Source organism: Alosa alosa, chromosome 13 (genome assembly GCF_017589495.1).
Source record: "Alosa alosa isolate M-15738 ecotype Scorff River chromosome 13, AALO_Geno_1.1, whole genome shotgun sequence".
Taxonomy (NCBI): Eukaryota; Metazoa; Chordata; class Actinopteri; order Clupeiformes; family Clupeidae; genus Alosa; species Alosa alosa.
The window spans coordinates 26,503,260-26,525,938 of NC_063201.1; the positions used below are offsets into that span (position 1 = coordinate 26,503,260).

Consider the following 22,679-nt stretch of genomic DNA (forward strand, 5'->3'; position numbering starts at 1 on the left):
GCCACTATGCCACTTGCATTATGGTTATATGTTATGGTTAGCAGACGCGTTTGTCCAAAGCGACTTACAGAACATTACAAAAATATCACAGTTTTTGTTAAAAAACAATTGGTGAGCCTATGTTAAGCAAAAAAGTATAAGTAAGTAAGTATATATACTCTTTTGATCCCGTGAGGGAAATTTGGTCTCTGCATTTATCCCAATCCGTGAATTAGTGAAACAGACACAGCACACAGTGTACACACAGTGAGGTGAAGCACACACTAATCCCGGCACATCAACAGCAGCGCTCGGGGAGCAGTGAGGGGTTAGGTGCCTTGCTCAAGGGCACTTCAGCCATGCCTACTGGTCGGGGTTCGAACCGGCAACCCTCCGGTTACAGGTCCGAAGTGCTAACCAGTAGGCCACGGCTGCCCCAAAAAATATTATTAATACCAATATAACAATATCAAATATAAAAAATAAACAAAAACATAAATATACAAACCATGACTAAAATAATTAATTAATTAAATGTAAGCTGAAGAGATGCATTTTTAAACCCCTCTTGAAAGTCTTAAAACTATTGCAGAAATGCAGAAAAGTAGGCAAATCATTCCACCAACAAGGAAACTCAGGAAAAGAGTTCTGAATGTGAGCTCTTATTGTTAATGGCTTTTTGACACAGCAGACCAGAGGACCGCAGTGGGCGATTGGGGATGTAGAGCTGGATCATGGAATTAAAATTGCAAGGAGCAGATCCAGATCCAGTTAGTGTCCTACAGGCCAGAGTGAGGGATTTGAATTGAATTCTGGCTGCTATAGGAAGCCAATAGAGAGTAACTAAGAAAGGAGCTACATGTGTCCTTTTTGGCTGATTAAAGACCAGGCGCGCTGCAGCACTCAGAGTCAATTGTGATAGTCTTAATACACAAGCACGCTGGTCGGCCAGCCAGCCAGTCAGAAATGTAGTTTCGTGCCGACTTAGTTGGGGTCAGTGAAGATGAGCCAAGCTGAATGTTAATCTGTTAGGGAACAGCTGTATTAGCTGGAAACACCAAAAGTTTTGGAGAGATTAAGCAGGAGGCGGTGATCTTTCATCCAGTTTGAAATATCCTTAAGGCATGCATGCTGAAACAATGTCTGTCCTGAATACTATGTAACAATAAAGCAACAACACAAGCAAGCGACACACCACTTTACACCACTGTAAGGCCCTGTTTCAAATGCTCCTTAGCAATCATTTATGGCTTAGATGCCACCCTCAACACCCACTCCTGAAACTCCCCTGTTTTTATCTGTCAAAAAGATAAATAATTGTGTGTTTAGTGACAGCTGTTTCATCTGTCCAAGGCTGTCCCAAACACTTAAACCTGTACTCAGGTCTCAAAGTGCCATTTATAATGAACGCCAATTTGCTCTCTCTGTTGTGGACTCAACACTCTCATTGTGTTCTTTCTTCTCTTCTGGCAAACTCTATTTAAACAACCTGGTAAACATGCCTGTCTTAATTCATTATTTTCTCCCTCATCATGATCAAGCCTGCCGATTTAATGAGGCAAATAGATATTTCTGCAGTGATTGTCTCTCTCCCGCAAAGTATTAAGAATATTAAATGGACACATCTGTTTTTAATTAGGCGCTAAAGTCACCTCGGCACTGCCTTCCATTTTAATGTAGTTTTAGTGGCTCTGATTTTATCACACCCACCTCAGCCACAAAAAAGCATACACACACACACACACACACACACACAAACACACACACAAACACACACACAAATAGACAAGCACACACAGCACTCCTGACAAACAATAGATAATCAACTAATCCAGATCCACAAGCTTCAGCAGAAAGTGGAGGATGGGCACGTCAGCCAAAAACTGTCTATGTCCAGCATCTGTGAGAGTGTGAGTGTGACCACACGACTTGACCAGGTGAGAGGCAGAGGGTGTGTAATGCACGTTCAACCAGACACAGTGTTTTGCATGTGGCAGGTCCTCAAAGAACCTTTTGGGACAGACAAAAAGAGAGAAAACAGAGAGGGCAATACAAGGCAGGTGGAGGGAGAAGGAACTAGAAGGATGACTGGTGATTGACAGGGAGATGTGAGTGAGAGTGGGAAACGGACAGTGAAGAGCTTGTTTGTGCTTTATTAAGCGGCAAAGCTTTTGAGGCTGGAGTGTATTTGTCCGCTCCTCCCCCATCAGCTAGCGTGATCAGGTATGGGCCTGTGGAAATGTTAAAGGCAATTCCCCTCGAGCTTAACACTGGCTTTGCTAACGTGGCACACTGTGTGTACAGTGCTTCATGCCTCACACGGCACTAAAATAGTGGCAAGGCATTGTGGGTGGTTAACCACAACCCCCATCCTGTACCCCTCCTCTCCCTCCCACAAATGCAGGCAGCTGCCCCCACCATCTTCAGCGCTGGTAGAACAGGCAGGTGTGAGACCTCTTCTCTGAGGTGGGTCCCAGTAGAATAGGCTGTAATTAGACAGCCTAACTTCAGCATCACACAGGCACACACACACACACACATACAGGGTTTTTTCATGTGCTCCACCTGCCATCTAGCGGAGCAGAGATGTCTTCAAGAGTAAGACAGGGGACACCTTTTCTTTCTGGTTTCTCTATGCTCTTTATGTCATTTCTAAGTCATATCAATGCTATGATAATTTATTAGCAATTGATACATAGATTTTATTTTTACCTCTCAAGTTTGTTCTGAGCTTAGTGTATCAACAAATCCTTGTTAAGCTATGCTAGGCAAATGCCTAAAATACAAACACAAAACTTCAATGTTCTATACATATATACTATCTAAAGCTAAAATCTTGTTTTATCTTTTCGTTTGAAATCCCAGCCCTACGACTGCCCTATCATCGCCTATTACTGTCCCCCCACCTGGATTCCTGGCCCGTACAGCCTAGCGACCCACCACCTGCCCTATGACAACTCTGCCCGAATTCCTGGCCCGTACTATAGCGAAATTGAATTGAAATCGTTTGTGCTTGCAGTTGATACTAAACATTCTATAGCATGGCAGTCAGGGAAGGTCTGGGAAGGCTTTCTACAAGGTTTAGGAGTGTGTTTATGGGAAATTTTGACCATTCTCCCAGAAGCTCATTTGAGAGCCAGGCCTTCTCGTCCAACATCAGTCCAACCATAAACACACTCCTAAACCTTGTGGAAAACCTTCCAAGAAGAGTTGAAGCTACTATAGCTTCAAAGGGTGGACCAACATCATATTAAACCCTATGGATTAAGAATGGGATGTCACTTAAGTTCATATGCAAGTCAAGGCAGGTGACCCAATACTTTTGTCAATATAGTGTAAGTTATTTATCCACAGGATGCTTGTTTGCATGGACCGTTATATTTTGAAACACATCTCTATTTCTTTGTCCCCATAGCCATAATATGCCTCCTGGTCCATAGAAATACAATGAACTGTTGGCTGCCGACCCTTTTGTTATTGAATCAATTGACAGGTGACTATGTCAACAGTGCTGGAAATGTCTTGTAGTACCACACAGACACCACATGAGGTCCCCACAGCACAAGTTACTGACTCTTAGTGACGGGGCCCAGCAGAAAAATCAAATGGGAGTGAACATAGATGCATCGAAAGCAGTTGCTATGTCTATTATATTTTATTTAGCACTACAGAATTTAAGAGAGCCACAGTGCAAATATGGAAACAGGTTTTTGTTTCCACTGCCGATACCACTGCCATCATCTAGTCTTATGTCATTATACAGTACAAGGCAGTAATTGTCATAAGTGTCCATCTAGAGTGAACATGATGGCACATAATTATCCAGATATGGATCAGTGTAATAAGCCTTCTCAGACCGTTCTGGTACAGAGGCACAGATGACAGTCCTTACACATACTGAAAGCCATCACATAACGGAGCGCTTTTGGGGCAGTTACATGAGACTAAATTAGATTATTACGACAAACTTTGGGTATATCTGAGCATTATTAGCTTTAGCACTCAACTGATTGTGAAAGGAGATCTAAAAGGCACCTTTTTGTAAAAGGATTTGGGACTTTTGGAATAGGAAGACTTTTGACAGCCTAGATACAGAAAGGGAGGTATGAAGTGAAACTGTGAAGGCTATGAGGTGAAACTGTGAAGGCTATGCGGTGGAACTGTGAAGGCTATGCGGTGGAACTGTGAAGGCTTTGTTAAGTATTCTGCCTTCCAGTCTTCGCCTGAACCCACTACAACAATGAGCGGTCGCTCTGACAGAGCTATGGCAGTCCGAGTAATTACTGTAACATCCTTCCTTGTTGTAATGGCCCACCGACCCATGGTCAGTGAGTGGCAGGAAACAACGTTATTGCCAATATGCAAAAAAAAAAAAACTAATTTCCGCTTTCAGAAACAAAAGTTTATTATAGTCAGCGTACACTACAGTGGATGTATTTAATGAGGAAACATTACAAGCAAGACGTTTTGATGCTCTTCTTTCCTGACAAGGACTGTCTGGGACAAGGCTGTTTGTCTTTTGAAGAGAGTCAAGAGTGTGTGTGTGTGTGTGTGTTTGTGTGTAAGAGAGAGAGACTGGAAGGGTGGGGGGTGGCTTGGGGGGGTCAAAATGAAGCCAGACTAGTTCTGCTGAACATCCATCCCAGAGAAAGGGGCCCAGTGTTGAGAACAACCAGCCATTGTATTGTTGATGGGGGGTTACTGTTAGGGTTTGGCCTCATGACTCAATGGTTTGTGGAGGACCTCTTGTAAACCACTGCCATGTCTCCTCACCCCAACAGAACACAACCATTTGAATTGGATCTCAGGGAGAGGACCAACATGACTAGCTTGTATGTTGTGTCTGTGCATCACAGTTATGGGAAAATGTGTAGCCTGCATACAGTATGTTTTCTTTTTGGTACTGACCCTTCATCGGCATGCATGACTGATGGATTTATTAACCTCATTTGCGTCACAGAGACAGCACAATAACTTGGCAATTTGTTTTGGTACGAGTCCCTCATAACAGGTATGGCATGTGTCAAACAGCCCCCTCAGTATGTTCTCCCATAAATATTGAATGGCGATAAGTAGATTAGATTGTTCTCATAAATATTTGATTGTGATAAGATCTGTTCAAAGGTTTAACCCTACCCCTAAACCCCCTCAAAAAAAAAATCTGGCAAAATACTAAAATTCAAACATATTGTGACACAACTCCGAAGGGTATGATAGACTATGCAGACTTGAAGCTAGTAAATGTGTGTATTGTACATATCCGCTGTCAGGTGTCCCTGTCAGCCCACAGTGTGAGGACGGGCAGTATGAGAAGCAGCTGTGTGAAAGGCCTCGCATCAGCAACACATTAAAGCTTGTGTACCCCATAACAAAAGCCTTGGTCTGTAGAAAACACTATGAACAAAATATTCAAGGTACTACACAGGTATGCCAGTGTGTGTGTGTGTGTGTGTGTGTGTGTGTGTGTGTGTGTGTGTGTGTGTGTGCATGTGTGTGTGTGTGTGTGTGTGAGTGTGTGTGTGTGTGTTGAATGTGTGTATGCATGTGTGTGTTTGTGTGTGAGCATTCTCCTTTTAAGTGTCTTTTGAGTGGCTGAGTTTGAGTTTCTTTTTTTCTTGTTAGCATTGGTCTCGAGGCTACATTGCTCTTCTTTTCCCTACATTAAGCACAGTTGAGGAGCAAATCAGAGGAAAAGGCCCAATAATATAGAGCTAAGCAGCTTTTTTGTCTGCAGTAATGGATGGCTGCTTTATTCACAGTCAAAGAGGCCCTGGGGTCATTTCGCCCATGTCCTCCTCCATTTGACATGGGTACGTGCGGTACTCTCTCGGCCACGACCCTGCACATCCAAACACAAAGGCGCTGCCAGGGAAGCGAAAGCGAGAGTGGAGTGTGAGATGCTCAAGCAGAGATGCTAAACAAGTTCACACGGCATGGTGTAGCGTAGCGTAGCGCAGCTCAGCTCCTTCAGGTGCTGAGGAATCAGCTGCTTCCTGTTATTCTTGCCTCACCAGACCAGAGCAACGGGGGTCACAACCCGAACTAGCGTGCACGTTGTGTCCTAACACACCGATGTGTTTTTTTCGTGCCCTTTTTAAAAACAGCTTACAAATGAAGGATTAGTGTGAGTGAGGGGCTGAGCTGCACTCCAAACATTAATTTATTAAAAACGGATGGATTTTCACAGGCCATTTTAGGATTTGATCTGCTAAGTTGCCCCTGTACAGAGGCAAGGTCGGAGCACTGGGAGTGGGAGGAGCATTTAAAAAACTTCAGTCATGCATTTCACCTCCACCACCTGTACTGTACACTGTAAGCACACAGGCACACTCTAGTGCACACACCATTAAACCTGAAAAAGCTAGACTGTGTAAGAATAGTTGTGCCACACCCAGTTGTGCAAACTGAGGAAATGTATAGTCCTCTGTACAATGTGAACAAAAAAATATTCCCAGGCATTAGAGAGAGGCGTCTACAGATAGAATCAGTAGCTTTAGCTTTTACACACAACAAAGATCTCTGCAGAATGAAAAAGTAATATTTGTACAGGATAGGGTACCATGAGTAGTGAGTGGCAAATTCCAAACTTTTTTTTTAAGTTAAAACTTAGTCAAAGACTAAATTAAATTGAAGTCTTTAATGCACAACAACTTTACTGACCCCATTTACAGTTGGCACCAAGTAAGACCATCGAAAGTCTGCTTTGAACGTCATTTTATGTACCACTCACCACTATAGCCAGTCACATATATTTTACTATGATGCAGTACTGTAAGCCCAGTGTTCAATGATCACTGGAACCCAACAGAAGTATTTCAGGGTGGCTGGACATGCTGTTCGTTCATGTTCAGACTGACAAAAAACAGACCCTGTCCACAGCCGTCTGCATTGGGGGTGGCATTCTAACGGAATTCATTTTATTCCCACTCTGTCAGCTCGTTAACCAGGGAAGCCTGTTTTATTGATATTTACAGCCTTGTAATGTCAGACAAAAAATATGGCAGGGCTGGGACTTGTTCTTTACAGAGCAGCCGTATGCGAAATGTTCTTTACAGTAGTGAAACTGAATCTCATCCTTGTGTTACTGCAACAGCTTGTGTTGTCTCTTTTTTAGGTGTACAACAGCAAATAGCATTACTGGTGTTTAATGCGAGGTAAATGTGGTTTGTTTTTGCATGACTCTGCTTGGCACCCGAAGGAGGAGTTCTGTATTCTTGGAACACTGGCGTCTCATTTAATTTCCACTATGCAGCCAGTCACATTGGACCACCGAGGCAATAACGGTGCAACCGCTCTGAATGGTGAAGGAAACACCCAAACGAGCCTGTGTGTGTGTGTGTACAAGGGACGAGCATAAATGTGTGTGTATTTGTTTGCATTGTGAGAGAGCACAAATGCTATCTCTGACCACTACCTAGACAATGTCCCTGTCCCCGGGCTTGTTCCACTGTTCTCTCCCCCCGACCTGGAATCTAATCAATAGTGATGCTGCTCTTCTGCTGCTGTGGCTTTGGCTGAGCAAAACAGTCCCCCTCGACTCCAGCCAGAAGCGTGCTTGGCCCATGTCTCTCTCCCCTACGGAACGTCCCCAGTAAATCATCTGGTTGTCTTCATTATTTACAGCTAGCATCACCCAACAGTCCAGTGGGAGAACAGCCGTGTGTGTGTGTGTGTGTATGTGCATGTGTGTGAGATCACTCTGATAACCTTCATGTAGAGCAGACAAGCGCGCGTGAATGTGTGTGTGTGTGTGTGTGTGTGTGTGTGTGTATGGCTCCAGTGGGAGCAAGGTCATTATTTAGGGTGTGGAGTGTGGTTAGAGGGAACAACAGAATCAATCAAAGTCAATCTGAAGCTGTTACCTGGGAACACACTAACGTGACATTAAAACCTAGCTTGTATGTTTTTTTTTGTGTGTTTCTTTAAATGTACAACCTCTTTTAACCAAGTGGGGCTTGCAGGTTGTGTTAAATTCTATGCAGACAAGACACCACGAGAGTTTCTTTGACATGGTTTATTTCTGAGCTCTTGGGTTAACATATTAGAACAAAACCTGGTTGTCTGGTTAAAAGCTAACCCCCCAGCAGCAGTATAAACAGTTAACTACAGTTATAAATACACCAACTGTCACAGCACTGAAATTTATGAATGCCTTTTTCCCCTCTGTTTCTTTTTTTTTTTTTTTTAATAGACTTATCCAGTTTATGCCTCTAAGCATTGAGAATAACCGTAGGACGTGCAGTCACAAGAATGGAACTAGAAGCAAACTGGACAGAAGAGGCATCCGGCATTACAAGGTACGCTGAGCATCAGTGGGAAGGAGAGGATAGGGAAAACCGCCCTCCTTTCTTTCCCAAACCCTTCCTTGGAAACTGTAGCAACGAGGCACTATTGTCTTTTTTTTTTTTTTTTTTTACAGTATCAATAGGGTTACTATTTGACCAGGAATGACTAAGAAGCATTTACACCATATCACTTTTAATCTTTTAATCTTCAAGGACCAACAGCAAATTAGAGAACAATGCTTTGAAGCAAGCCACAGCCTCTGCCCTTTTTCACAATGGCTGCTGGTTGGGGTCTAGAAACTCTGCCATCCTTGACCCCCGTAATTCTCAAATATATGTTTCCACAGCTGAACAGAGCCCCTCTCAATACCATCACAGGTCAAGGATCACTTAACGGAATAAACTTCATTAAAAATGTCCGTCCCCCTCCCCCCTTAGCCCTTCTGTACAGACAAACAATAAATCCATTTTTATAGGATAACGATCTCTCTTTTATCAAAATAAAATCTTACCCAATAAAATGATGCACATTTCCAAAAAAGGTAACATGTATCTCCATTTACATATACATTTTATGTACATGCACAGACGCATACACACAAACACCCACACAAACTCACGCACGCACGCATCTATATACACACCCAAACTCGCAGATTATTTTGGCAGAAAGAACATGGTTCATCATTTAATTTGTAAACAGCTCTGTTCTCACTCAGCTTCCTGGTACATTCACTGTTCCTGTTTGCAACCTCTCCCATATATAAAATCACTCTGTTTTGTGCTTCTTTCCCCCCCTCTCCCATGAAATCATGGCGTGGAGGGCTGCTGAGCTTCTTTTCATGAGGGCTCTGCTTTAACGCGCCACGGACACCGTCACTCTGTGACCGATCCTGCCGCTGGCCAGCGGCACTCCCACCTAACCGGGAATCGGCTTCTCCGAGGGGCTTAAGCGAGGAGTGGGCGGGTGGGAAGAACGGGGTGGGGGGCAGACACTGATGGATCAGAGGACGGAGGAGCAGACGTCGCTCTCTTCCCGCGCTTCTCTTTTTCTCCCCTTTCTCTTTCGCTTCGTCGCGGTCAGTTCTCCTCGTCCGTGATGTTTTCTTGGCTCTGCTCCTTCTCGGGGATGACCTGAAGGCTGCGGCGAACGCGGCTTTCGGATCCTCTGCTGGAGCCCCCCCCCATGCCGCCGCCCTTGGCGAGCTGGCAGGTGAGAGCGGCGTAATGGATCTGCTTAAGGTTCTCCAGCACTTCACTGCGAGCGTGTTTCAGGAGGTCAGCCTGGCCCTGGACAAGAGAAAGACAGACAGTGAGAGAGAGAATAAACAGCAAATGAGGGACAGAGCAAGACAGACATGGAACGTGAGTGATAGCGAAGAAGCGCGATAGTGAGAGACTGCACAGAAAAAAAACACATACGTGCAGCAAAAGGACCTGTCGGTGAGGAAGACAGCATGGGGAAGAGAAAGAGAGATGGACAAACAGAAAATAGCACTGAAAAGAGAGAGTGAGTAAGTGACTGGGAACGATTGAGCAGCTGCTGGAACAGGCTGAGCCCGTAGGGCAGCGGTCAGAGCTGTCTGGTGTATGGTGCCACGGAGGGGTCAGATATACACACACACACACACACACACACACACACATACACACACACACACACACACACACACACGCCTGATGCACAGGAAAAGATGGAGGAAATAAGGCCCTTGATCGAATCAGTGGGCTGTCAGGGCAATGGAAAGGCGAGTCTGCGAGCCTTCCCATGTCGGCCACAACAGTGGTGACCCTTGCCTCAGCCACAGTCGATGCTGGCATGATGCCAACATGTGCTAATGCAAGTCTTTGGGGGGAAACACACACACACACAAACTAGGTAAAGTTTGTAGAAACGCACGGTGTATAAATATTCAAAACAACAAAGGTGACAGGCAGATAGTATGGAGAGGGCACACATAAACATAGCATGTCCAGGGAGTAGCGGCAGCCAAGCGCGCCAGGGTTCACTCACAACCAGATGTCAGCACACACCTGACCACATACAGTACTCTCCAACTCAAGGTGACCACATTTGAATTAAATTTTGTTCAGGATAATGATATTCCCCACCATGCACGTTATTCATACTATAACAAACATACTGTAACTATCAGGTGGCTGAATCTCTGAGTTCAGGGGCTGTTCAGGACCCGCTCTGTTGAATACTAGTTACTATGCAGGACGCCACCCTGGGCACTGGAGTGGGTCATGATTGCGAGGCGGCAGCAGGTCTATAGCCTGGAGGGGCACTCAGAGGTGGCGGTGCTCAGAGGTGACCGAGCGACCTGGGTGTAATAATAATCTCCGTGGTTTGGCGACCCTTTCGGCAGGACACACTCTATTATCCGGGGACAGATTCATTAATTACGGCAAGAAAGCATAACGTAGCATGCTGCCATCTTAATTACCACATGCAAATATCACAAATAAATATGTTGAAGGTCAGTGGCTTATAATTACCTCTAGCGATTTTGGAGAAGGGGTGAAAAAAGGAAAGGTTTTTGAAATGGTCGGTGGAGCCCGATAGCTTATCGGTAAACAGTACATGAACATCTGGTTGCTAGGTTACGGGGACGCTGGCGAGACACGCCGCTCCGTCTGGCATCATGTTTTTGTTTGTTTTTATGTAATGTTCGTAATTTAATGTAATGTCATTTTGTATTGATTTGTCTAGTTAAATGTTTTCTCTCTTTATTTACGTTATTTTTGATAGTTTTCGTGTTATTCTCTTAGTCCTTTTACTGCTTTCAAAGTCGGCTGATGTTGTTAACGTCTGTCCATTGGGAGCTTGCTATGGCTAGCTTTTGCCCTGGGCCTCTTACATCCTTCCCATCCATCTGTGAGCCGGTGCTGCACCCTTCTGTCTGGTCGAGGGGATTTTCGGGACAGCAGCTGGAGCTACTGCGAAAGATCTGCCGAGGCCGCCGAGCTGTTTCTGACCTGTGAGCTGCCATGCCAACTGCCTGGAGTCTGGATTGAGCAGACTAACGTTAACGTTAACGTTGAAGAACTCCGCATTACGGACCAACAAACTGTCGCTGTTATAAGTCCACCGAGTTGCTGATCTACAAGATCGCCCACGACTTTCGGACTGGTATGCTTCCAGTGATCTCCACACTAACAAGGCCTAACGTTCACGTTATCTCCAGACTGCCAGTGAGTGTAAAGAACTTTGTGGGCGTTGCATCGGTTGTGGAGACACAGCTGTGCGCAGTTTCACGCGAGTCATCATTGCCCCTGGACATTTTCAGCCGGTTGGAAATTAGACTAATTCTATTTTTATTTTTTATTTATTTTATTTATTCATTTGTTTGTTGTCTGTCTTGTATGTCTTGGTGTCACGGGTACGCTGGCGACTACGCCGCTCCTTCTGGCATCTTTTGCATTTGTTATTTCTTAAATGTAGTTCTATGTCTTGGTGTCACGGGTACGCTGGCGACTACGCCGCTCTGTCCGCTATTGTCTTTGTTAGTCTATGTGTCAATGACAATGTCTTACATGTGGAGCGCTTTGGGTTGCACTCTGTGCATGTTAAATGTGCTATACAAATAAAACTGACTTGACTTGAACGATGAGTGATGGCGCAATGAGACTGGATGGACTGGGGGCCTGCGTGGCCGTACCTTAAGGATGGTGATGTTCCAGGTGAAGCTCTCCACAGACTTGTGCAGCTTACGGCCTTTTAGGCCCTCCTTCAGGGCCAGGTCATGTAGGTTCTCATGGAACTCCATGGCTAAAGAAATCACATACGGGGACAGAGTTAGCTATTTTCTCCCAGTGGCCTTTGACATCGGAGAGTTTGTTTTCTCCCATCTTCATCTTTGCCCTACACATGGGATCAGGATCTCTCATCACGCACTGGAGACTCCCTGGAGAGATCCTTTGAAGGATTTAATCAAAATTAAGATCAAAGCTATATGAAAGAATCCTGTGAGTTTTCAAGACTATGAAATGTACACCCTAGCATGACCTTCCCTAAGCTTGATCATGTGATGCTCAGCCAATTATTCTGACATGGGTTAGGTGAGAAGGGGGCACACAGTGAGGTACCAGATAAGGATGTTCTTATTGTGACTTGTGGACCTGCTTCACTTGGTAGTGTTTGATGTTTTGTATCCAGACTAATACCTGTTAGGGGTGCCAGGTGAAATTGAATAAGTCAGTTCTTTCCTTAAGCACTGTGTTGCAAATGAGGATTGTAAGTGGAAATGACACCGCAAGGAAACAGGTGTCCAAGACAACGGGAGTAAAAGGTGAAACAGAGAATAAGAAAGAGGGATAGAGGAAAAAGTAGGGGAGCGAGAGAGAGAGAGAGAGAAATCAAAATGTCCCCCGTACAAGGAGAGAGGCGTGGGCACATCAGACATAAAATCCTTTTATACTGCATTAGCATGGAACAGAGGGCGGATTTGTCACCAGCCAAGCTCTTGCTTCCCCCCACTGCTTCCTCCCCCCCCCTCTTTCCTTTTAAACAACCCTACTGCCATCCTGTTCTCAGTAGAACTGACTTAAAGAGTTCCATCCAACAGGCTGTCGACGGAGAGACCAAACGGCAGCATCAACTGAGGCCTCTCTCTCTCTCTCTCTCTCTCTCTCTCTCCTCTCTCTCTCTCTCTCTCTCTCTCTCTTTTGCTCTCCCTCTCTCGCTGATGGAGTGGCTTTATTTGAGGGCCTGGGGACTGGCACCAGATAGGGGCACCTCTCAACAGTCCAGCGCGGGCGGACACTGTTGTTTCTAATGACGCGTGACTGTCCTGAAGATGGCATGCGGTGGCACACGCACAGCAAGAGCCTCACTCCTCTTCACTGTAGCTGTTGCCTAGCAACGTGCAGTGCTGTAGAGGGCTTGTGGGAAAGCCTGTATTGTCAGCCTGTGCTCAGCTGTGTTTTAAAAACTCAAGCCCCTCTGCCAACGCCTCAGTGGTGGCAAACGGCAAGAACACAGGCCTATGCCCTTTGACAACCACTACAAGTCTGATATACTGTATGGTGAAATGCTGAGGCTAATCACATCCTGCTTTTTGAGCCCTGGATGTTGGCCCACTGACGAATATATACATGCTCACATGCCTCTATATACACTTTATATATATATATGTAACCTGCGTTATGTTGAACCTGTGCGATTCAGCCCTGCACACGCCCGGACTCAAACCCGCGAAACAGCAGCACCTCGGATCGGGAGTCAAGCGTGCTGATAATCGAGCAAAAAGCCCAGGCTGCTAGCTTTCATGCCAGCACTGCTCTTGAGGCGTCGGGGAGTGAGGTTTACTAACGTTCCACACACACAGCTATGCTAAGTGACCCCAAACTTTTGACCGGTAATGTATATATATAAGTACAGTATATATACAGTTAAGAACAAAATTATTCATACCCCTGGCAAATATTGATTCAATGTTGATTTTCTCTTTATCAATATGTTTGTTCTGACTGAAAATGACACTACCACATGTCAAAAGGTTGTACGACAATGTGGTAGAAACATGGAATCAAAAAAATTAGCATTTTCATTTTGATGAAAAATGGCGTGTCCAAAATTATTCATACCCTTTAGTGTTAATTTCGTCAGACGAGACGAGAGGAAATATGTTCGTCAACGACCTTTTTTTTCATAACTAAGACGAGACTATGACGAGACGGCAGTAGTGTCCTGAAACACTGACTAAGACTAGCCTAGAAATCTAGACGCGCCCCTAGCGGCAGCGAATTACATTACATTACATTAGCCAGGGCTAGTCTAGCAACTCTCCGTTGGCTTGTGAGCTCCAGAAATCGAAACTTAATCAGGCCAATGAAATCATGTATAGAGTCGTTAGGTGGGCTTAACATAATGATTGATGGCAGAGTTGCAACGGTTTGGCTTGAATTATCTGCTACTTGAAAACAAATAAGATGGATGTTGCTGCTGGCGAACAGTGTGACACGAGTTAAGCTTTTATTAAGTTGGCAAACGTTTGAACTAGCCAACTAGCTCCGCTGGTGGGAAACGCATGGGACTCATAGCGCTGCCGCTGTCCTATTGTGTGCAGAGGGAATTTGAAAGACAACTGATTATCCCGCCCCTCGGACTGAGCACTGCGAACGGTGAGTGTCCAGACCCTACATTTTAATGTGGGTCTGGCTCGTCAGGCTAGACTAAGACTATCTTAAGATGCATTATTGTTGACGAAAAAAGACGAGACTAAAATGTTTTGCATGAAATAAAAACTAAGATAAAATCTCTCTTAATTTTCGTCTACAAAATAAGAAGACAGAATATCTAGCTGTTATGTTTTCAAAATATTCCGAATGAGTTCATACGCAACAGCTTTCCTGTAGGCTAGTCTACGTGCTGTTGCTGCAACCCTGTGGCTGCAACACGAAACTACATAGAACAAGAACACTGGAGTTAGCAAGCTAACTACCTAAGCTTTATGCCACAATGCTACATACCCAGAAGTTGAAGCTTCTCTTATACAAATTAACATCCCCCAGAATGTCCATACGAAAATGTTCATCATGTAATGTCAACTATTTAACTAGTTAGACTGATGATGCAAAGTTTGCTAGCAAGTAAGCTAATATGGAAAGTTAAGCTAGCAAGTTAGCTATGGCTAAGATGGAGAGTCTGTTTGGGGAATGTGTTGTGTTTTACATATCGCCATCTAGCGTAGGCGGAGTAAAACATTAATACTTTGGCCTATGACAGTGTTTCTCAAACTTTTTTTCAGTTTCAGGACCACTTAACTAACCCTAGCTAAAAAAAAAAAGATTAGACCTACTTCAACAGTAGCCTATAATATAGTTCAGTGAGTAGGCCTACACAATAGGCCTACTCACTGAATCACTTTGCTTATTGTCTTTGCACTTTGCTTATTGTGTGGATTCATACTGTATGATTTAAACTGGCATATCTTACATAGACAGTGTTGCAGAACTGTTTTTACATACAAGTTGGTTCAATATTGCAAACAACTCATCTATATTATATTTTACCATGTCTGCTCAAGGACTACTTGGGATAGCTTATGGACCACCAGTGATCCCCGGACCACACTTTGAGAAACACTGGTCTACTTAATATGACAGTGGTCCAGTCAAATCTTTTACTGTCTATGGTCAAATCCCAGCCGAGCTATAACTGTAGCTCGACTTACCTGTGCATGTAAACATACTGACTGACGAATGAGTAATTATAACAGACGAGTAGCCTTGTGGACACACAATATTGTTGGAAAATTGAGATGTGTGAAACACTATTTGACTCAAATGGTAATCAGAAATGATTTGTTATAAAAAAAAAAGACTAAAATGCGTTGACTAAAACTGACTAAGACTAAGATACCTTTAGTTTTCTTTTGATTAAAACTAGACTAAAATGACGAGACTTTTAGTCGACTAAAACTTGACTAACAAAAATGATATTTGAATGACTAAATATGACAAAGACTAAAAAGGACATTTCGTCACAAGACTAAGACTAAATTAAAAATAGGTGACAAAATTAACACTAATACCCTTTTTTAAATAATCAATGGAAACATCTATATTTGCATTCACAGCTCTCAAAATGGTTCTTATAATACCTACCAAGCCTCTCCATGTCTCCACAATGATTCTAGACTGCACCTTTTTAACAGCAATCTGGGTTTTTAGTCAAAAGCGATTATTTGCCTTCCCTCTGGCCTTGTGCTCACTTTTTTGACGGATTGAGGTCTGGACTATGGCTGGGCCACTCTAAAATGTTGGTATTGTTCTCGGTTAACAATTTCTTGCTTTGTTTAGCTGTATGTTTTGGATCATTGTGTGGTTTAATGGTCCAATGCTGCCTATTGGGGCAGATCTCTCGGCAGACAGCCTGATCTTCTCCTCCAATATTCTCAATTTGCCCCTTGTTTTAGTGTTACTGTTTACTTTGAGAAGTTCACCAGGTCCCATTGTCTGAAAAACACCCAAAACGAATACATTTCTATAGCCATTCTCCACATTGTGGATGGTGTTTTGGTGGTTGAAATGTTCACTCCATCTAAAAATGGACCACTTGGTCATCTTGGATGCTGATCATGGATCACTCTTCTCCAAACATGTACAACTCAGCTGAACCGTTATAAGGGCACACCTAATTTAGCTTTCGCTGAATTTGTTTTGACCTAGGGACATGGCCTGAGATTGGCATAAAAAAAGAAGCCTTAAATTCCAATGACACCATGTCCATTTCAAATGTGGGGGTTAGAAAAGTATTCTTTTGGGATGTTTTTCAACCAGGGGGACCTGGTGACCTTCTCAAGGTAAGCGGTAACACTAAAGCAAGAGGCTACACTGAGATTCTGGAGGAAAAGATCAGGCAGTGTGCATAGAGACCTGCCCCAATAGGCATCATTGGACCATTAAACCATACAATGTTGCCCTACTAAGGCAAAAGACCTTAACTCACCAGAGTGTGAAACTGAGAAAAATGACTTTAAAGTTATCTTAATGTCCTGACAATTGAGTAATAAGTATAATATTGTAATTTTCACATTTTGTAGTGTTTACCTGTATTAATCTATCTACAAAAACATTTGAACTCAAATTTGATCTTTGACCCTTTTTTGGAAGTTACTGTATTCTGCCTTAGTACTGCCCACAAAATGACAATCGGTCATACTAAGGCAAAATACCTTAACTTCTATTTTATAGCACAATGTTATGATAACAATGATAACTTTCACTTAAAATGTAAGCAATATTAACCCTATTGGACTCACTATGATAAAATGACTTCACATTTATCAACATTATATGAAAATGATGATTCATTTTTTTCTGTATTTCATACTCATAGTAGCCTACCACACTGACCGTCACTTCTGACAGATGTCAGAATTAGGAATGAGTGTTTTGATGTTTTAATATATATAAAGCATATTTTTCTGTTTGGATTGAGGCACTAATTTAGACTCATTGGCTTGTTTATTTTGATAACCAGCCTAGAACAGAAAAAATATTTCAGAATCATCCCATTGTAGCATCTTAATGTCTGCTGAAAAGTTTCAGTAAAAAACATAAAAATTCATATTTCTTGGGATTTTACTTGCAGTATTTGCATTATTATAATGAAATCAGGAAAACATTTTGATGATGTGTGTAGGTCTTTTCAAAATTATGATTAAACACTGTAGCCTAGGTATACATTTTCCTGGATAGAATGGAAACTTGCAGATGATAAAACATCTGCAAGTAAAAAGATAAAATGCAGATGATAAAACAAAGTTCTCCCACACAAATTAGGTAGATTAGGATGTGATCGGTTGCCTTTATTTGGTCATTTTATATTACTGCAATTTAAAGCTGCCTGCTTTGCGACTAGCTTTAATTTCCCAACTAACCTGCAGCTACACTAAACTTTAGGATTGCATTGATAGAATTGACAGCCTGTAACAACTTGGGAGTTTTGACTAGCCGGCAGCAAAAAAACACATTGTCATACATATAGTTCTATAACAAAATATAGTTCTATAATATAGCATCTATAACAAAATTATTCTTACCCCTTGGCAAATATTGATTTAATGTTGATTTTCTCTTGACCAATATGTTTGTTCTGACTGAAAATTACACTGCCACATGCCAATAGATGGCAAGACAATGTGGTAGAAACATGGAATATATATATATATAATATAAATAATAATACATGCATAATTGTAGACTCGTTAACACTTCAATGAAGTGTTTTGCTAATCACCCCCCACACACACACACACACACATACACCCCATTTTCTAGCATCAGGTAGTATTTAGAAAGTTATTTTTCGCTGCATGTTTGTTTTCCTGTGTGTTTTTTTGATTATCTACTATTTTGTCTATTATACTATCAGGATGTGATTTAAATCCTCCTACAGTTCTACATCTGAGTCACACAGTATAGGTTTATCCATCGGCATTGGTACACAGCTGCACAGACCTGATTTGTCAGCATCTGTTATTCACGGATGGTCAGCTTTAAATGCAGTGGCTTGGCTTTAAAATGCAGTGAGTGATTAGATAAGGTCATAAGTATATGGTAACAATTTAATCTCCCGAGGTAACAAGATATCGACATAGCAGTTGTAGGGGCTGAAATCTTTGCCATCCTTTAGGGCGGATGGAATGAAGTGTGGCTTTCCGGTTCTAAAATACGTGAGCGTAATCAAAGGCCTATGTTGATCTGTAATTATATAATGTGGGCCTTGTTTGGTTTTTGGAGTTTGCTCACTTGCTCATGCACACACACACACGCACGCACACACAATACTAAAGAGAGAGCAAATGAAAGAGAAAGTTGATACCTTGAGACATTTTTCTCTGTGGGCAGTTTTGATGGATTATTCAGAACTTTGTATTTGTTGGGTTTCCATGGGGTGCTGGTCCACTTCTCCCCCTTGCTAACAGTCCTGACGGTGAATGTTAATGGTAATCTCTTTGTACATTGCGGTATATAGATTTATTAACATACCTCGGAATGCACATCTAGATTGATGCCAAGTGGGAACAACCTGTTTACTTATTTCTTTTCATCACATGACCATTCACATGAATGTCACTTTGAAGTCTTTTGCAGTCGCTTCGCTTTTTTTAAGCAAAACATATAGATAGAAGAGGGTTACACCTGATGGATTTCATTCATTCTGGTCATTTTTCTTTTACATTTAACTTTTTTGTTTTGCATATTCTACATGAAAGACCTGAAAGCACATGTTTGTGGGAAAAATTAAGAGAGAAAGTGAGTGGTAGTCTAAACTGCATAGCGAGTTTGATTTACAATGTGTGATCCATTCAAGGGACGTCCCATTTTATTTGCCTGGTCACCTTAACATTTTTCTTTAACACTTAACATCTTTTTTCATGCATATTCTACAATAAAGACCTGGCAGCACATGTTTTGGGGAAAAGGGGAGAGAGAGAGAGAGAGAGAGTGGGAGAGAGGGGTAAACTAAACTGCGTAGGGAGTTTGATTTACAATGTGTGATCCGTTCAAGGCACGTCCCATTTTCTTTGCCGATGTGCCAGGACAACAGCGGATGAATATTTTATGTGGCCACCACCTGCAAATCAATAAATACTGAGCCTCATAACAACTGGCTCAGCTTGCTTATCCACGAGGCTTTAGAATGAGAAGACAGCAAGACCAGTAAAATGGAACATTCATGCCATTTTGAAAGCAGAAACTTGAGAAGACTGCTCATCCATAAGCAATTCCCATGAATCAAAACCACCCTTTTAAATGCAAGGATTTGATTTCTGGGTATGTATGGAAGCAAGATCCATATATGCAATTGAGTATGATATAACATGTATTTTAAATAGATATGTCTGAAAATGTACATGGATCTCTTTTCTTTTTTTGAACCACCATTAACTTCAGTGCAGCCTTCAGTGTGTCCTTTGGAGCCAAACCCACACTATGTCAATGACTGAACAGTGAAAGAACTCTGATATTTCATTGAGCCTAGATTCTAGCACCAATGAAAAGCTTACAAATGCAATATTAACACCCAGATGAAGTGCACTCAATGCATTCAGTGCAGTCAATGAATAGCCGTATTACTGACATTTGGAGACAGACCAAATTGTACTACACCTGGTATAATTGGTGGTTGAGGAGAGAACTTGATTGAGTCTTACGCTATGATATGCGACCACATGCACCATAACAAATTATACTGATATGTCAGAAACCACCACCATCAAGAATCAATTGACAATGTAAGTTCTAAAGAGATCTGATCACTGATATCTGAATGTCATGGTAACCTCAAAAAAAAAAAAAACTTGGATATTAGCAAACTAAGGCTTCATTGTAAACCTCTTAATTGAAGTGATAATGAAGCGGTTTGAAACATGTCTCAAAGCAGAACCTCACACAGGTAGAACAAAAAACAGTGCATAATAATAGTTACATAACAAGCAAGGGATAATTATCTTGTTCTCTTTTGATATTTCTGTGAACTCATTCATGGTTTAGCTCTTTGAGACATGAGAATTGCACCTGAAATTCATTACCCTATGTACGATCACTCCCTCTCTGTCACACACGGACAAATGTGCCTACACACACAAACATGCACAATCTTTTACCTGCTTTCTGAGTTTGAAGTATCCTCTCGTAGACCCCCTCAGAATTTTCCAATAGTGTTTTACTGGTCTGGATCATCTACCAAAAACAAAACATGAATTTAGTGTACTGGACAGGATCATGTAATCCATTATGTCTACTCACAAAATGACCTGAGATAACCACTGCATCCCTTTCAAATATGAAAAGGATGAGCATAGTAGTTTTTTTTTAAAGCTTAGTTACCAGAAGTGTTCAGAAACACGAAGGACGTTATCAGATTCAAGTGCTGTGTGGTATAAGCTCACAATTTCACGGATCATCATTGCCCTTGGACATTTTCAGTTGGTTTGGAAATTGGACTAATTTTAACATCACCTTTCCCCTTTTTAAATATATTTTCTTTTTTTTTCACTTTTTATTTGTTTATTTGTTTTGTTGTCTGTCTTGTATGTCTTGGTCTCACGGGTACGCTGGCGACTACGCCGCTCCGTCCAGCATTTTTTGTATTTGTTATTTTTTAAATGTATTTGTCATGTCTTGATGTCATGGGCACGCTGGCGACTACACCGCTTTAAAAAATAAAACTGACTTGACTTGACTTGACTTGACAAAATGGCTGCTAAATCGTGAGCACAAATGGCTTCAGAATCAATAGATGAATAGAATAGAATAGAATCAGTTCCTGGACTTCTCACTTCCTCCTGATGATACTTCAGAGGCACATATCTGGTAATAACATCATAAATAAAATAAAGAAGCATCCACCCCACAGCCTCCTAAGATAGAACTACAGAGGGATGCGTGTAAATAACTATAGTCTTGTTATGAAATGACACCTTGAGCTATGCTTCAGTTGGATCGCCTGGACTTTTACTGCCGTTAGTGCCATTTATCTGCCAAGGTTATTTTTCACTTTAATTGACTGCACACACTTTTATTGACCTCCAGACTGTTTTAAGTTCCCATGGTTGTTCTTATCGTACAACCAGAGGCCTTGGGAATCCGTTTACACTTCTTAAGCCCCAAAAATAACATCTCAAAGCATGTCCTACCAACCAATTGAGCATAATGGTTCTGGGACTAAAGCAAAATTACCGCATGTGTTTGTCAGAAATACAATCACAACTGATTTAGTCAGGCCAATCTAAATTACCGTATCTGTGTTGAGTCTATTTATCAATCTATAAGAACTGCTGCCATTATGTTTTCACTGGAGGCACGTATAATCTAAAATTGGAAAGGACTTCAGCGTGATTCTCACATTGCTCCACTTTACATCCCATTAGTGCCACAGGTATGACTCTTTATACAAAGAATGTCACTCTAATTGATTTATACATTCCCGTAGTGACTTAAGAGAACCAAAAGGTCATGTATTAAAAGGGCACGGTGTCTGCCAAGAGAGAGAAAAACACAGAAAAAAGGAGGACGGCTTTGGAGTACATTTCTATGTGACAGTCTGTAGTAGGAGCAGTGCCCGGTGGTATGGACATTGGAGGCAATCAACAGAACAAGCAAACTGTCCAGCTGTCCTGGTCAAAGTCATGACTTGAAAATCATTACAGGCAGCAAGCTTATAAAAAGCATAACTTTAAGTTGAGATAATAAAATACACTCTTAAAACGAATGTGTTGTCCCTATCTGGACATGGCCATATTCTACTGCCCTTCATTCTATTCTTACTGTTCTTTTTTTATTCTTCTACTCTTTGTATGGTATTTATTTTTTTTATTCTTATATGTTAAGTGTGTTGTACTTTGAGGGCAAAGATTAACCGGAGTCAAATTCCTTGTTTGTTTACGCAAACCTGGCCAATAAAGCTGATTCTGATAAAAAGATGGGTTAAAAAAAACAATGCAAGTTGTGTCGTTTTCAATGCAAGTTGTGTTATTTAATATTGTGTAACAAATAAAAAAAAGCAATGTGTTGGAAACAACACAAACTATGTTGTCCCTATCTGGACAGAGATGTGTTAAAAACAACGCAAGATGTGTTGTTTTCCACACATTCCTTTTAAGAGTGTAAGGATGGCAGTGACCCATCCATGCAGGTTTCATCATTCAGGTCACATGCATTACACACTCTTGCTGTGAGACAGGAAGACAAGCTGCTTGGGGGAGGGAAGTGGAGGGGCGGTGCCGAAAAGGAGGGAGTGTGGCATCAGCTTTGCATGAAGGGGGCTGTTTGTGACATTCCACAGCTGCAGCACCAGATTCAAGGCTGCCATGCCCACTGTGATTACACTACTAATGGGTGAAGAAATTACAGCCTTGGTGGCTGACCCACCACAACGGGGGTATTTATAGTGCA

At 42.2% G+C, this 22,679-nt stretch overlaps 1 protein-coding gene across 2 annotated transcripts in view; it reads right to left on the bottom strand.

The window, feature by feature from the left end:
* Nucleotides 1-8,451: 8,451 nt before the first annotated feature.
* LOC125305520 (inactive phospholipase C-like protein 2) overlaps nucleotides 8,452-22,679 on the bottom strand; it is a 41,991-nt gene continuing 27,763 nt past the window's right edge. For both annotated transcript variants that reach the window (XM_048260293.1, XM_048260292.1), the window contains 3 exons: nucleotides 20,390-20,465; nucleotides 11,930-12,039; nucleotides 8,452-9,554 (listed from right to left, as the gene is read on the bottom strand). In XM_048260293.1, coding sequence (XP_048116250.1) covers nucleotides 9,345-9,554; nucleotides 11,930-12,039; nucleotides 20,390-20,465 — 396 coding nt within the window. In that variant the 3' untranslated portion in view covers nucleotides 8,452-9,344. The remainder of the gene's footprint in view (nucleotides 9,555-11,929; nucleotides 12,040-20,389; nucleotides 20,466-22,679) is intronic.